This window comes from Epinephelus fuscoguttatus, linkage group LG18 (assembly GCF_011397635.1).
Source record: "Epinephelus fuscoguttatus linkage group LG18, E.fuscoguttatus.final_Chr_v1".
Taxonomy (NCBI): Eukaryota; Metazoa; Chordata; class Actinopteri; order Perciformes; family Serranidae; genus Epinephelus; species Epinephelus fuscoguttatus.
The window spans coordinates 1,513,520-1,527,500 of NC_064769.1; the positions used below are offsets into that span (position 1 = coordinate 1,513,520).

General features: G+C 40.4%; 1 protein-coding gene across 1 annotated transcript in view; it reads left to right on the plus strand.

Annotated features, from left to right (window-relative positions):
• Positions 1 to 13,981, plus strand: part of slc12a2 (solute carrier family 12 member 2) — a 112,852-nt gene that overhangs the window by 83,466 nt on the left and 15,405 nt on the right. Inside the window, exons 18-23 of the mRNA XM_049603991.1 lie at positions 1,542 to 1,648; positions 4,265 to 4,344; positions 4,882 to 5,025; positions 8,571 to 8,618; positions 10,196 to 10,318; positions 11,393 to 11,504. Of these exons, the coding sequence (XP_049459948.1) occupies positions 1,542 to 1,648; positions 4,265 to 4,344; positions 4,882 to 5,025; positions 8,571 to 8,618; positions 10,196 to 10,318; positions 11,393 to 11,504 (614 nt within the window). The remainder of the gene's footprint in view (positions 1 to 1,541; positions 1,649 to 4,264; positions 4,345 to 4,881; positions 5,026 to 8,570; positions 8,619 to 10,195; positions 10,319 to 11,392; positions 11,505 to 13,981) is intronic.

The window sequence follows — 13,981 nt, forward strand, 5'->3', positions numbered from 1 at the left end:
AGTAATGTTATTTTTTATTACCGACGATCACATACATGGTCTCATTAGGTTGCATATAATTTTTTAACAATTGATCCAAAGCAAAAGGAAAAAAGAGGTGGGCAGGGCACTTGAGGAGAGAACTCCCTTGCTTATTTAAAAGATAAGACATGAGGCATTATTTTATATTTTTCTTACTGCCCATCTATCCCATAAAAAAGCCACACCAACAATGTGCTTCTCTCAATATGTTCAGGCGTTCCTACTCTGTCTGTGGCTCTCAGCTTCAAGTCTAAAGATCTAAATCTTTGTTTCACAAGTATATTGTTTTATTTTTAAAAAGACGCAGTCATTTTTTTACTCAAACAGGAGGAGATAGAAACTTTGTTGGGGACTAGTTTTAGCAGTGGATTAAACCACATTTGGTGCTCTAGTAAGTATTTGTGGCAGCAGGATGATGTATGTGGAACTAAGTCATATTTAACTACAGTGTGTGTGTTTCTGGTGATGAAGGAACATGTCAGCCAGTGACACAGTGTGGGTCACTGAATTGTGTTAAACGATGAAGGAGAAAGATCTGGAGTATTGATATCTGGCGTTATTCTTCATCCTTAAACAAGGTTTAACATCTGAAATTTAAACTAATAATAATAACAATACATTGGATTTATAGAGCGCTTTTCAGGATACTCAAAAACTAGTTCTAGAACACTTAAGACTTTTTGTCGTGTCCTGGTATGCTGTTCTTCAGCTGAGGAATCGAAGCAGTTTATAGACTTCCAGATCAGTTTCTTTCATTTTCTGAGGGTTTTCATTCATTGTTGAACAAATTGGTCTTATTTGAATGAAACTGTGAAATTGAGGTAGTGCTCATAGTGCTCACAGAGGTGAGTCATAATCAGTCACACAGAGTTTCTGTCTCAAGTGTTAAACTGAAAACTAGCAAGAACTGGCACCAAAACACCAGTGACAGGCTGAAAAGTCCACAACCACACGATACTGCTAAATTCTTCTGTGCACCGACTAGGGATGGGCATCAATTTTCGATTATAGATGACTGATTGTTAAGGCTTTTGATCGATCACAAATAATTTTGATCGATAGTCGCAGTGTTTCCCCTACAATGTCTGGTATAGGTCGAGCGGGGTCTCGTAGGCACGGCGGCTCGCCGAGCCTATGAGACTACGAGAGGGTTCAAGCTCAAAACTGGGGCAGCTGCGCGCTCTTGCGGCGACAGTCTGCACTGCACTCTTTTGTTTTCTCTCTTTTGAAATACTCGCTCATCAATTAATCGATAATTAATCGTTAATTTTTTGATTGAATAATGACTTTTGATCGTTTGCCCATCCCTAGCTCCGACTGCACACACATCTGCTTGGAGAACATTATCTGTCACACTCTCTCTCTTTGGACCGCACTACACACTGAGCTGTTCCTTTTGGAACATATTTTTGATCACAAACAGGATAAGGGTTGATCCCGGTTGCTGAAAACAAGATATATTTAAAAAAGAGTAAGGAAATGAATTTATTTGATTTTGATTTGAATTCCTCCCCCTCGAGGCTGCTGGACTGGGTCGCCTGAAGCCAAACACCCTGGTGCTGGGCTTCAAGAATGACTGGAGGGATGGCGACATGATGAACGTGGAGACTTACATCAGTATGATCCAGTAAGTGGAGCTCCGTCAAAGAGACACGGCCCAAATATAGACAGTGTTTTTGCTAAAATCGGACTGAAAAGGTTGAATCATGTGACATTTGTGGACTAAACATAAATGTCACTACATGCTCAAGTTGTCTGAGGTAGAATTATGGTAGTTGTGAGGAGATACCATCATGTTACTCCACTTGCTGTGTTAGGAGTGTTTTGATTATGATGAATGGTTAATACACTAATCCATTTTATGTAAATGTGAGCCTATATTTGAAATATGTCAGATATATTATAGCCCTGCCTAGTGTTGCAAATGGTTGATACATTTAAGGAATTTTAAATGTGTAAAATTTCCATTAAAAGTTGCGCTTGGGAATTTGGGGAATCCATCTGCCTCACTCCCTGCCCAGAAGACTACTACTGTGGGGGGAGAGCAGGCTGTAGCTCCGGCAACAGATCTTCAACTTGGCTGTAACAACCTTAATAGACCCAGCGCAAACCCCACCACTGGGGGGGTGAAAGCGGGCTGGTGGCCAGTGGCAGTGCTTGGTTTAACCTGTAACAGTAGCAACATAAAGTTTGTTGATCTGACAGGGAGTTGGAACGGTTTGGGATTAGACCCCTGGGTTTACCTTGACTGAATATGAGTTGCTATAGGGCGCTAACAGATGTCCATATCCTTGGTCAGCTACCACCACAAATAGAATCTTACACTGTGGGAGACCAAGATAATCTGCATTCAGTTTATTTTATGCCTCAGCGCCAGTGAAGGAAGCATTATATTTTTGGGTTGTCTGACTATCTGTCCAGCCATCCGTTCCATTCTCCTGAACGTGATATCTCAAGAATGCCTTTAGGGGATTTCTTCGAATTTGGCACAAACATCCTCTTGAAGTCAAGGATAAGCTGGTTAGATTTTGGTGGTCATAAGGTCAAAGGTCAAGGTCATAGGTACCATTACAAAACACATTTTTGGCAATAATTCAAAAATTCATACATTAATTATGACAAAATTTCACAGAAATGATGAAGTGATGACATGTTATTCAAAAGTTTCAAACATTGACTTCACTGTGACATCATAATGTGCAGTAACACTTTTTTGGCCATTATTCAATACCAAAATTCAGGAACAGAGGGCAAGACATTTGGTCAGATACTGAATTGGTGGCACTCCACCTTGAAACTGGTTGGCGTGGACATGGAAGAGTCTGGTTAATAATTCCACAAACACAAATGAAATGAGCAGATGACAATGCTGCGCGCAAAACAGCTGTGTAGTGCGCGTTCAAGCGTGAACCACTTGTTTTCATTTGGATGATGTGCTGCTGGATCAAAGCTCTTAGAGCGCTACGCATAGGGCAGGGTTGCCAGGTCCGCTAATTAGCCGCGACTTTGGGCTTGTTTTTTTGTAAAGTCACTTACAAATATCGGTAGTCGCGGGTTATGGTTTTTTGGGCTTGTTTCTAAAGTGGAGTTGCTTATTTGGGCTTGCTCTCTAAACGTCGCTTTCTCTATATATATCCGTCTAATAAGTTACACACAGGTGACGGTCAGTCAATGAGACTTATTAAATAATATAACTTGTGCGATTAATGTCCCCCACCTACAATGCAGTCTTGGGATCCCTTCCCAGATGACTTCACACCCATTCACCCCTGGTCCCACCTGACCCTAACGACTCTGAAACTAAGAGCTCACGTGACCCCCAAGACTCTGCAAGGGTTCCCACCCACACAGGGTTTATAGCCTGCAACTTTGCACAAGTCATTTAGAACTGAAGAAGCTTCTTGGATGAGAGGCGAAACGTCTTCAAGAAACGCAAGCAAGTCCAGTTGCCTACGATATTAGCACCTATGAAAGTAGAGAACACGTTTGACCTTTTTGCTTGAGAAATTACTTTGGCAGTGTACCCATTTTCAACTTCAGAGTTGACAATTTTCTGTCCATTGACTAATGACTGGAAATGTGCCTCAGTTTAAATCGGACTCAACCATCCCCTCTTTACACAGCCTTCAGAAACATATGTGGGATGTCACAGACACAGAGCTGGATTAACCTGTTAGGGGGCCCTGGGGCATGAACTACTTTGTGGTAACTTGATTAGCAAAACTGTAAGCATATACAAAAACATTACAGACTGAGAACTTATTATGAGAAGTTTTCCTGGCACTACTACACATAGTGTATTAACAGTGGAGGAGTACAGTGTTGTGTACAGTGTGTCCATGTGAAATCCTCTTTCTTAGCTGAACCCTAAATCAGTCATGTGAGACTGTGAGTGAAGGACTTAAGATGAATGAGTTCCCGACTGTAAAGTGTGGGGATTATGGCATTAGGGCTGAAGGTCAGAGATGACTCAGCCCAATAATATTAAAAACACAGCTAATACACTCAGCAATGCACCCTTTACTTTCCATCCAGTGAGTAGCTGTGGCAGTGTACACACTAATAGGTTCAACCTTCTGATGTTTGAAGCTGGTATTTGGTACGTGCAGTTCTCTCAGCATTGTTTTGTTTTCTTTTTGAAAGGATCCGTGTCTTCTTAAGTCTCTGTTTAGTTGAGCATGTCAAGAATCATTCTGTCCACTGCTGATTTCAGTCTTTTATTTATGTGTTTTTTTCTTCTCAGCGATGCCTTTGACTTCCAGTTTGGTGCTGTCATTCTGCGACTGAAAGAGGGACTGGATGTGTCCCACATCCAAGGACAAGGTATCAAACACATGCACACACACAGAGAAGTGTTCCAGAGGGGTGTTTAGCAAAGTGCTCAAAATCAGTATTTTTTTCTGATTACTGACATGTAACAGAATCTGGCAGCCGGCTCCAAAATCACAAAAAAATAATCAAATTTATGATCAACACATATTACAATGGTATCATGAACAACTAAAAGCTTGATAGAAGAACATACTTAAGCAACTTAAAACCACACTTGTTCCTAATAAGCTGGTTACAAAAAGCATTTAAAAGCTGTAATACTTGCCAAAGGGGGCACTACTGCCAGTGCAGGGTGCCCCTTTCCCTTTTGTTATTTTAAAATTATAAAAGATTTAAATAAAAATGTAATCTTGATTGAAATATTGAAGAAATGTGCCAACTTTTTGCCTTTTGGAAGTCAGGTCATCTTTTACTTGCATAGCTATTCACAGTAAACAAAATTTTGACAAGGGATGGCCAAACTTTTGCACCTTATTTTCACTTCTCCCTGCACCTTCCTCTCTGTCTACTTATTCCATTCCCTCCCAGATGAGTTGCTGTCCTCCCAGGAGAAATCCTCAGGAACGAAAGACGTGATTGTGTCCATAGACACCAGTAAGGACTCTGACGCAGATTCATCCAAGCCGTCCTCCAAGGCCACCAGTCTCCAGAATAGTCCAGCTATCCAGAAAGGTCAGTCTGCCTCACTATGGATGCCTCTAAGTTCAAAGCAGTGTCTTTAGATTCCTACTTTATCTTCAGGGTTAAGACAGAAGCTGTAGTTTATAGTGACACTAAGACAAAACAGTGTCGACATGGCAGAGGGGAAAAAGGAATATATAATGTATAAAACTTGGATTAAAACATTTGCATATTCAAAACACTTAAGATATCATAAATATATATGTGTGTGTGTGTGTGTGTGTGTGTGTGTGTCCTGAACTGGTTTTATAGCAACATAAACACAGAGGAAGGCTATTCTTTCAGAAAATCATCTTAATCTGTCAATGCCTTTCTTTATTTGTGCTTTTACACACACACACACATATATATATGTATGTGTGTATGTGTGTGTGTGTGTACAGGCCAAAAGTTTGGACACTCCTTCTCATTCAATGCGTTTTCTTTATTTTCATGACTATTTACATTGTAGATTCTCACTGAAGGCATCAAAACTATGAATGAACACATGTGGAGTTATGTACTTAACAAAAAAAAGGTGAAATAACTGAAAACATGTTTTATATTCTAGTTTCTTCAAAATAGCCACCCTTTGCTCTGATTACTGCTTTGCACACTCTTGGCATTCTCTCCATGAGCTTCAAGAGGTAGTCACCTGAAATGGTTTTCCAACAGTCTTGAAGGAGTTCCCAGAGGTGTTTAGCACTTGTTGGCCCCTTTTGCCTTCACTCTGCGGTCCAGCTCACCCCAAACCATCTCGACTGGGTTCAGGTCCGGTGACTGTGGAGGCCAGGTCATCTGCCGCAGCACTCCATCACTCTCCTTCTTGGTCAAATAGCCCTTACACAGCCTGGAGGTGTGTTTGGGGTCATTGTCCTGTTGAAAAATAAATGATCATCCAACTAAACGCAAACCGGATGGGATGGCATGGATAAATGTCAGAGAACATATAGAAAACGACATGTAAACGTGTTGTCTTACCTTACCGGTGTGGTGCCATGTTTGTTTACCATCTAGCTCTGCTTTCCAAAGCAAGGCCGAAATATCACAAGAACAAGCAGCGATCTCATACCGTGCCTGAACAAGCAGCAACAGCTGGAAGGCAGAACCGGACAGTAGCCTGAAAAGTTCATTCATTTATTTTATGAAAGATTTATAGAATAATGGCTGACTTTTTGCCAGACTTAGACTTTGTGGAGGAGGAATTTGATTTTGCAGAGTTTGACGGCCGCCCTTATTTATTTGAGCCAGAATACACTGACAAAAAGCTTTGTAAAATTGATAAACGCAGGAGGAGAGAGAGAGAGGCACAACAGGTAGAGGACGAGAGAGGAGGAATGGCTGCTGCAAGGCTGCGTAGCTCTGGAGATTGGTGGTGTACCTGTGAATGCTGTGCCCCAGTGCCCACAGAAGAGGAATGCCTCTGTTCCAAGGAATGGGACCGGTTGCAGCCTTATTTTCAAGGTCTGGATGTGACCGAGGACGAGACACCTCCACCTGGAGTATTATCCAGCTGGGCTTTATCTAGAACTGGCGAGATATATTTCAGCCTTATCCTAACGATATGAGGCGGTCTTTGTGGAAAAAAAGCCTGTTTAGTGGACTAACTTTGCACTTGAAGATTGCACGTTCACTTACGTTTTAACAGGTCTGACGCTACTATGCGCCCCAGCTGTATCTAGGCTAACGGCTAACTTGCTAACTATTATTTTTATGTCACTAGTCACTTGAAACAAATTTAGGACGATAGGAGACGGGTTGAAATAAACCGAAATTTCCCTTTAACCTCAATCACTGCGTAATTATATAAAGGTAGAAAAATAAATAAAATACAGAGGAGGATAATAGAATATGAAACAGCCTTTATTTCATTACAAACTAAATGAAAACAACAAAATAGGAGCGCTATTCTTGACCACTACGTCAAAAGACATGCAGGCCAGGGAAACGAAACAAACAACCCCCCATGAATCTCTTTATTAATAGCCTATAAAATGACGTGTTTTCTCCTGCAGGACGGGAGAAGACACAACATCAATGCATTTCTATTATTGTGCGGGCATAAATTCTCAGACTTTTGCGGGAGCGGGCAGGAGTGGACATAGACATTGCGGGAGCAGGCAGGAGTGTAACACACACGTTGCGGTTGCGGTCGGTAATGGTCAGAAATTCAGCGGGAGCGGGCAGGAGCAGGTTGAAGAAAACAGTCCCGCGCAGGGCTCTACTGCATACAGCACATTAATTGGCTCAGCCCCTCCTCGCCACGCTCACTCTTCTTTTGTTTACCAGACCACAAATGAAACATGAATTAGTGAGCTTGATAACCCTTTGGTCCCTCCGCCTCACTCCCTGCCACTAGGAGACCATTGGCCATGAGGAGAGTGGGCAGAAGCTCCAGAGACGGACCTTCCATGGCAGCTGTAGCAGTACCCTAGCCCAGGGGGCGGGTACAGTGGGTTGGGTCTAATCTGTCTAACAGCAGGAACATAAAGTTTACTGATCTGGCTGGGGTTTTTTGCTGGGCTGACTGAATTTGAGTTGCTACAGCCACTACTGATGGTTGGTGTCCGTGACCATCGACCATTTTCTGCTTTTCTCACTTCAGCATATATGTGATGTCACTTTACTAACAGACAACCACAATAAAAGCACCAACTTTTACCATCTCCAAATTTGATTTTTATCGATTTAGGCATTACACAAATTGATTAAAAACTGTTACAATAAAAATTGCAATACCTAAGAGAAACTGTTTTTTCTACCCCTATTATATCTTGGTAATGGTAATGAATGTGTACCTAAATTGAGGGGGCCACACACATTGTGACCACGGTCTGTTGAAGGTTCTAGAAAAAAGTGAAGAAAAAATCCCGTGATTTGGGTAACCCTCTTAGTCCCAGCCTTTTTTCTACTGTACCTGAGCCATCGTTAAGATACAATCTTTGCCCACATCCCCTCCTCTTTGTTGAGTTCATTATATTCTGAGTCATCCTCCTCAGACATTTTCATTTCCATTCAAACACAGTCTCAGTAAATTAGAATTGATTTGTGTGTAGCCTGTATGATATCCTCACATGGCTCTGAGTGTTGCCTACCAACTGGCCAATCAATCAATCAATCAATCAATCAATCAATCAATCAATCAATTTTATTTATAAAGCCCAATATCACAAATCATTTTGTGATGTTCATGTGTAAGAAAAAAAACCCTTTAACGGGGGGGGAGCCAGTTTGATTTACTGTAACTAGACAGTCCTGAGACATTTCCAGAAATCAGAGAGAGCAGGAACAAGTTGAGCTCTCTGTTAAAATCTGTGCCAGTGGAAAACCTCAGTAAAGGTCCTTGTTTTTCTATGAATCTGAATTCCAGTCTGTTAGTTCACAGCTAACTCTTCTCAGGACCATGTGTGTGTCTGTGCTGTTTTTTGATATTTGTTTATAACTGTAAATGTTCAGTTGTCCTCAGCTTCATCTTGATCGTGACCAACAAACCTTGGTTGTAAGTTGATGGCACACCAAATCAACATTTCTCTCTCCTTTTGTCTCACATTTCCCAGATGACGATGATGATGGCAAAGCTACAACTCAGCCCCTGTTGAAAAAAGGCAGGAGATCCACTTTCATGTGTTGCCTTAAAACTCTTCTCTTCCTTTCTCTGCTTTTTTGCTTTATCTCCATTCAGCCTTCTGTCATCTCATTTTCCAAAGTGTATTTTGAAATCCCCTTGTATTAACATTGCATCCTGCACCCTGCTGTCTCTGTCTTGTATCTCTACACGTCTGTTTCATGTTTCCGGCCTGCTAGCTTCTTGGCTTTGGGGAATAACATTTTGTCTTTTCCTCTCTTTCTTATGCCCTCCTATTACCAGTCTCCAGCTTGTAGCTCAAGCCCAGTCTCTGAAGTTGCGTTGTATGTGATAGTGCCTTTAACTCAGTCCAGGTCTTGAGTATTTAATATTGTGTGTTTTCATTTTCTCTTGCCTGCTGCTTCTTCTCTCTCTGGAGGAGATTTTCTGTACTTTCTTTTCCAGGATGAAAACTGCTCTCCTCTGTTCATGTTTCCAGTCCTGTCCAGCTAACTCTTGAGCGTCTCACAGCTTGTTTTCCTGCTTGTTATTGATGGTGTTATCCCTGTGTTCATCATTCATACATCAGAAATATACTTACCTTTACCAAAACTTTAACATGCAAAAATTAAACTTTTAAAAGAACCACACTTACTCACAAAAGCCCTTGCAAATGACAAGTTACACTACAGTTATGCTACAGATTTGACTTGTTCTGGTTTGCCCTGTAGCAGATGATGTAGCTCAATAGTGGTGTGTAGCAGACATTATTCAGTCACTTCACTGACTCTATGACTCTTCACATAGAAACACTTGGCTATTAACCACACCAGTGCTCTTGAATGATTTAGCCCAATAACTACAATTTGCTTTTACTGTACATTATTATTTACTACATCATTATTATTATTCACAATTCTCCAAGGCATACTTTTATTGTCAATTTTCTAATTTCAAGGCAGTCATTGATATCTGGAACTGAAATGATATGTCAAACATTTTTTTTCACGGTGTCTGCAGGGTCCTACACATCCTAAAGTTGCAAAATCATTTTAGGGACAATCAAGGCCCTTAAAGGCCAGTTCAGACCAAAGAAAAATTGACATTGGGGACATACAGTTCAATTTTTTTTTTTAATTGAAAGATAAATATAACAATGCTATATCATCACAACAATAACTTTTCTTGTTTAATAGCAGAGACCAGCAGAATGACTGTAGGACACATTAACAATAAATCTTTCCAACATTAATGAAAACTGTCAGAATCAGAATAAGATTTATTACAAAGTAGGTTTTCACTTAACGGAAATTTGCTTTGGCCTTTGGTGCATACAAAAGAACATTACAATAAAAAAATGAAAGCATTTATTTAAAAATGAACTTTTCTCTGCAGATAGTTTTCTGTGTATTTGTTTTTTTACACTATAGTACCAGTGTCTTCCTGGAATGCAGAGGATCAATCTGAAAAACTTCACTATGAAATGCTTTTTAAAAATGTGTGTGTGTGTGTGGCTGTGTGTCTGTGTGGCTGTGTGGCTGTGTGTCTGTGTGTGTGTGTGTGTGTGTGTGTGTGTGTGTGTGTGTGTGTGTGTGTGTGTGTGAACTGTTCCTGCAGACAAGAAGAGCCCAACTGTACCACTGAATGTGTCTGACCAGAGGCTGCTGGAGGCCAGCCAGCAGTTCCGGAAGAAACAAGGGAAGGGCACAGTGGATGTCTGGTGGTTGTTTGATGATGGAGGTGAGTCTGGGAGAAAGAAATATGTCAATTTTAGTCAGTCAGATGGTAAGTGTCAAAAGATCTGGATCAGAATGATCACAAACAAATCTGGATATCCTGTGCTTTATAAAAGACTACATATCACATTGTAGGCTAATACCTCTGTAGAGACCAACATTAGAAGCGCAAATGTGTTTTTATTTGAAGAGACAGAAAACAATCTATATATACATATGTTTGTGTATGAATCCGCTTTTACGTCCGGAACCTCCTGTCTACAACGGGCTTGAGAAGCGCCCCTGTTAAGGACGCTGATCGCCTTTTATTTGGCTGTGCAACTGCATGCCTTTGTTGCCTTCGCTGACGTTGACCCTAGCAGGATTTGAACCCTTTGAACCACTACATCAAGTGTTCTATTAACTACACACAAGAAGATTCACTACACTACATATACGTACATACATACATACATACATACGTATGTATGTATGTATGTATGTATGTATATGTGTGTGTGTGTGTATATATATATATATGTGTGTGTGTGTGTGTGTGTGTGTGTAGAAATCTGTATTGGGTAAACTGAATTTGGCACATAAACTAAAAATAATAATAAACTAAAATAATGATAAAAAGTTACAGACACAGACATACATGTACACAGAACAATATGAGTAATAGAAAGGAGCACACAGAGCACTGGAGTCTGAGCTGGTCACAGAGAAACGAAAAAGGCAGATCAATCCACAGCTGTTAGAAACATCAGATCTTTTAGTGAAGTGTTGATCAGTGGAGCTGATAGAGCCAATATGTTAATTTGACTCATATTCTATTAGGCATAATGATTTGGGGTCTCTGTCATATCAGCAGGGTGTAAAGATGTGAACAAGGCCAGAGGCATGCCTCATATGTTGAAGACACTGTGGCATGTGACACTTCAAATGTGGCTCTTCATCATCATGTCCGCAAAGCTGTTGTTAGGAATACATGACTGTCACTGACAATTTACATATTCTGTACTTAAACTTCAACAAAGTGAGACACAGTGGATGTAGTGTACTCTGTGTTGTGAACCTGTTTGATGTTCTTGTCCAGGTCTGACCCTGCTCATCCCCTACCTGCTCACCAACAAGAAGAGGTGGAAGGAATGCAAGATCCGTGTCTTCATTGGAGGCAAGATCAACAGGATTGATCATGACCGCCGAGCGTAAGTACTGCACGCTATCCCCATCCTCCATGTCAGATTTGAAGGTTAACAGAAGTAGATAATAGCGGTGTAAATTACGTTTTTTTTTATCACAGTGCAATATTATATTGATTCTTTGGACTATTAGATATTTGCCGATATTACAAAGTCTGCCACTTAGGGGTGCACAATATTGTTGGGTTTTTTTTGCCGATATCTGATATTCCGACATGTAACAACTAATTTGACTGATAACCGGTATATCCCCTTTTTCCCTAACCAATTTTAGTGATCATCAAGTCTCTTCTGTAGTGGAATTAATATCATATTCTGCGTGCATACTCTTACTGTGATGGCTCACCAGCAGATGGAGACATGAAATACAATAAATTCTTATAGTTCATTTTAAAGCTGATATTGGCCGGTACTGATGAAGTGCCGATATTATTGTGCATCCCCATTTGCCATGATGCGATTTAAATCGTATGTGATTTTGGGGCCTGTGATTGATATGAGACAATAATATCCGATCATTTATCGCAATCTGTCACAGAAGAAGCTGCCACCTCTTTCTTTTTTGCTGTTGGCCATAAAAGATAAAAACAACACATAAATAATATAAATCATTGTTACCTGTTAAGTGCATTAAAGTTTACTTTACTTTGATTCCACTAACACACATAAAACAGCACATGGGAATAGTTTGCCTTCAGGGCTTTCTGGAAGAAATCTTTTCATTTTAAACTTTTTCCTAAAACTTCAGGACTATCTGGCTTAAAGCCCTGAAGGCAAACTTCTCCCAACAGACATAAAACAGTATTTCTTCATTGATAGAAGAGAATAGCACTAAAGGCTTTTCTCACTGGAAAAGATGTTTTTTCTCCTCATCATATGGTGTGTTTATCTGGTTGGAGTTAGCCCGTGATAGACGGTGATAGACAGATGCTTCATCCAATCACCTGCCAAGTATTTTTTGAAAGTGTCTGCCCTTTTCTGAACAGTTTTCAGTGACTGTGTCACAGATGGTTCCGTATAACAAACTGTCTGGCATGTCAGGTCATTATGTACAACTCAAACACACCTTTTTGTTGTAAATCACGAAGCATTTTTACTTGACAGTTTTCATATTGATAATTGGCTGCTCCGAGGTGACTGTTTGATTGATGTCCTTGGTGCATACTTTGGGATACTGTGTAGTCAGGACACAGAATGGGACATATGACTGAGGAAATTACAGATTTACAGAATCTCTGTATGACAAATGGTCAATTTTAGGTTGTTTTTATTTTAGGTGAAGGTCTAGTATGTAGGATTCTCCCGTGTGCCCAGTGTGTAGTAGAACTACAGTGGCTGATGCAAAAATGCAAATGGCCCTATCTAGAGCCAGCATTTAGTTTGTCCGTCCTGGGCTATTGTAGAAACACCATGGCAATCTCCATAGAGGAGGACCCGCTCCCTATGTAGATATAAAAGTCTCACTCTAAGGGAACAAAAACACAGTAATCCTTCGTTTCAGGTGATTATACACACTGAAAAACATAGTTATGAATATCGTATTTCATTTCTGCCAATTTGAAACCTTTAATCCTTCACACTGCACCTTCAAGTTTTTAGTGACCATAAATGCAAAAACTTTGATTCAAGTCTGAACTGACTCTAAGTCTTGAAAATAATCTTTGTATAAAAATGCAAAACTTACATAAAAATGAAATCTGACTTAAAAGTTGATATAACTGCCTACTCAACAAGGCAAATTAACTAAAGGATCTTTCTGATGGTTTTGCACCAGCCAGTATGTTTAAATTTACATTACTGCTGACCAGTTCCCATACAAAGTTTAGACTTGAAGCTAGGGCTGGGCAGTATGACAAAATTTTCATATCACGTTTTTTTTAAAAAATCATATCAGTTTCACTGTATTTCACAGTATTTTGCTCGGGTTCGGCCCACTTGACATGCTGCTGTGTTGTGCTATGGCCTAATCAAGTGCTGGAATTTGTTATTTACGTGACAACGCCTGGACGCAACACAGGCTCCACTCCATTAGTTCTGTGCTTGGTTATAATTGTCTTGGACTTGGGTCGGCTTCGGTCAGGAAAATGCGGCCTGAGCCGTGCTCTTGTGTGCTCACCTGTGTGTGTGTGTGTTCATACGTGTCTGTGTCTATGTGTGTGTGCGTGCGCATACGTACGTGTGTGTGTGTGCACGCGCGCGCATCCGGGCGAAACTCCACCATGCATGATACAAAGAGCAGAGGAGAATTGTAAATGCGCGACCATGTAGAGACAGAAATGACATGCCGTCATATAAATAAGATAAATAATGTAAGGCTATTTAGTTTGTTTAATAAAAGGATGAGATGCAACTGACAGCTTTAGAAATTCTTACCAGTAATATTGGCTTGTTTGAGACCTGAACTAGCTGCAGATAGTTAATCCGCCTCAGTGAATGTTTTGTCTCCACATCATTTTTATCAAAGTTGTCATGTGGTTATGTAG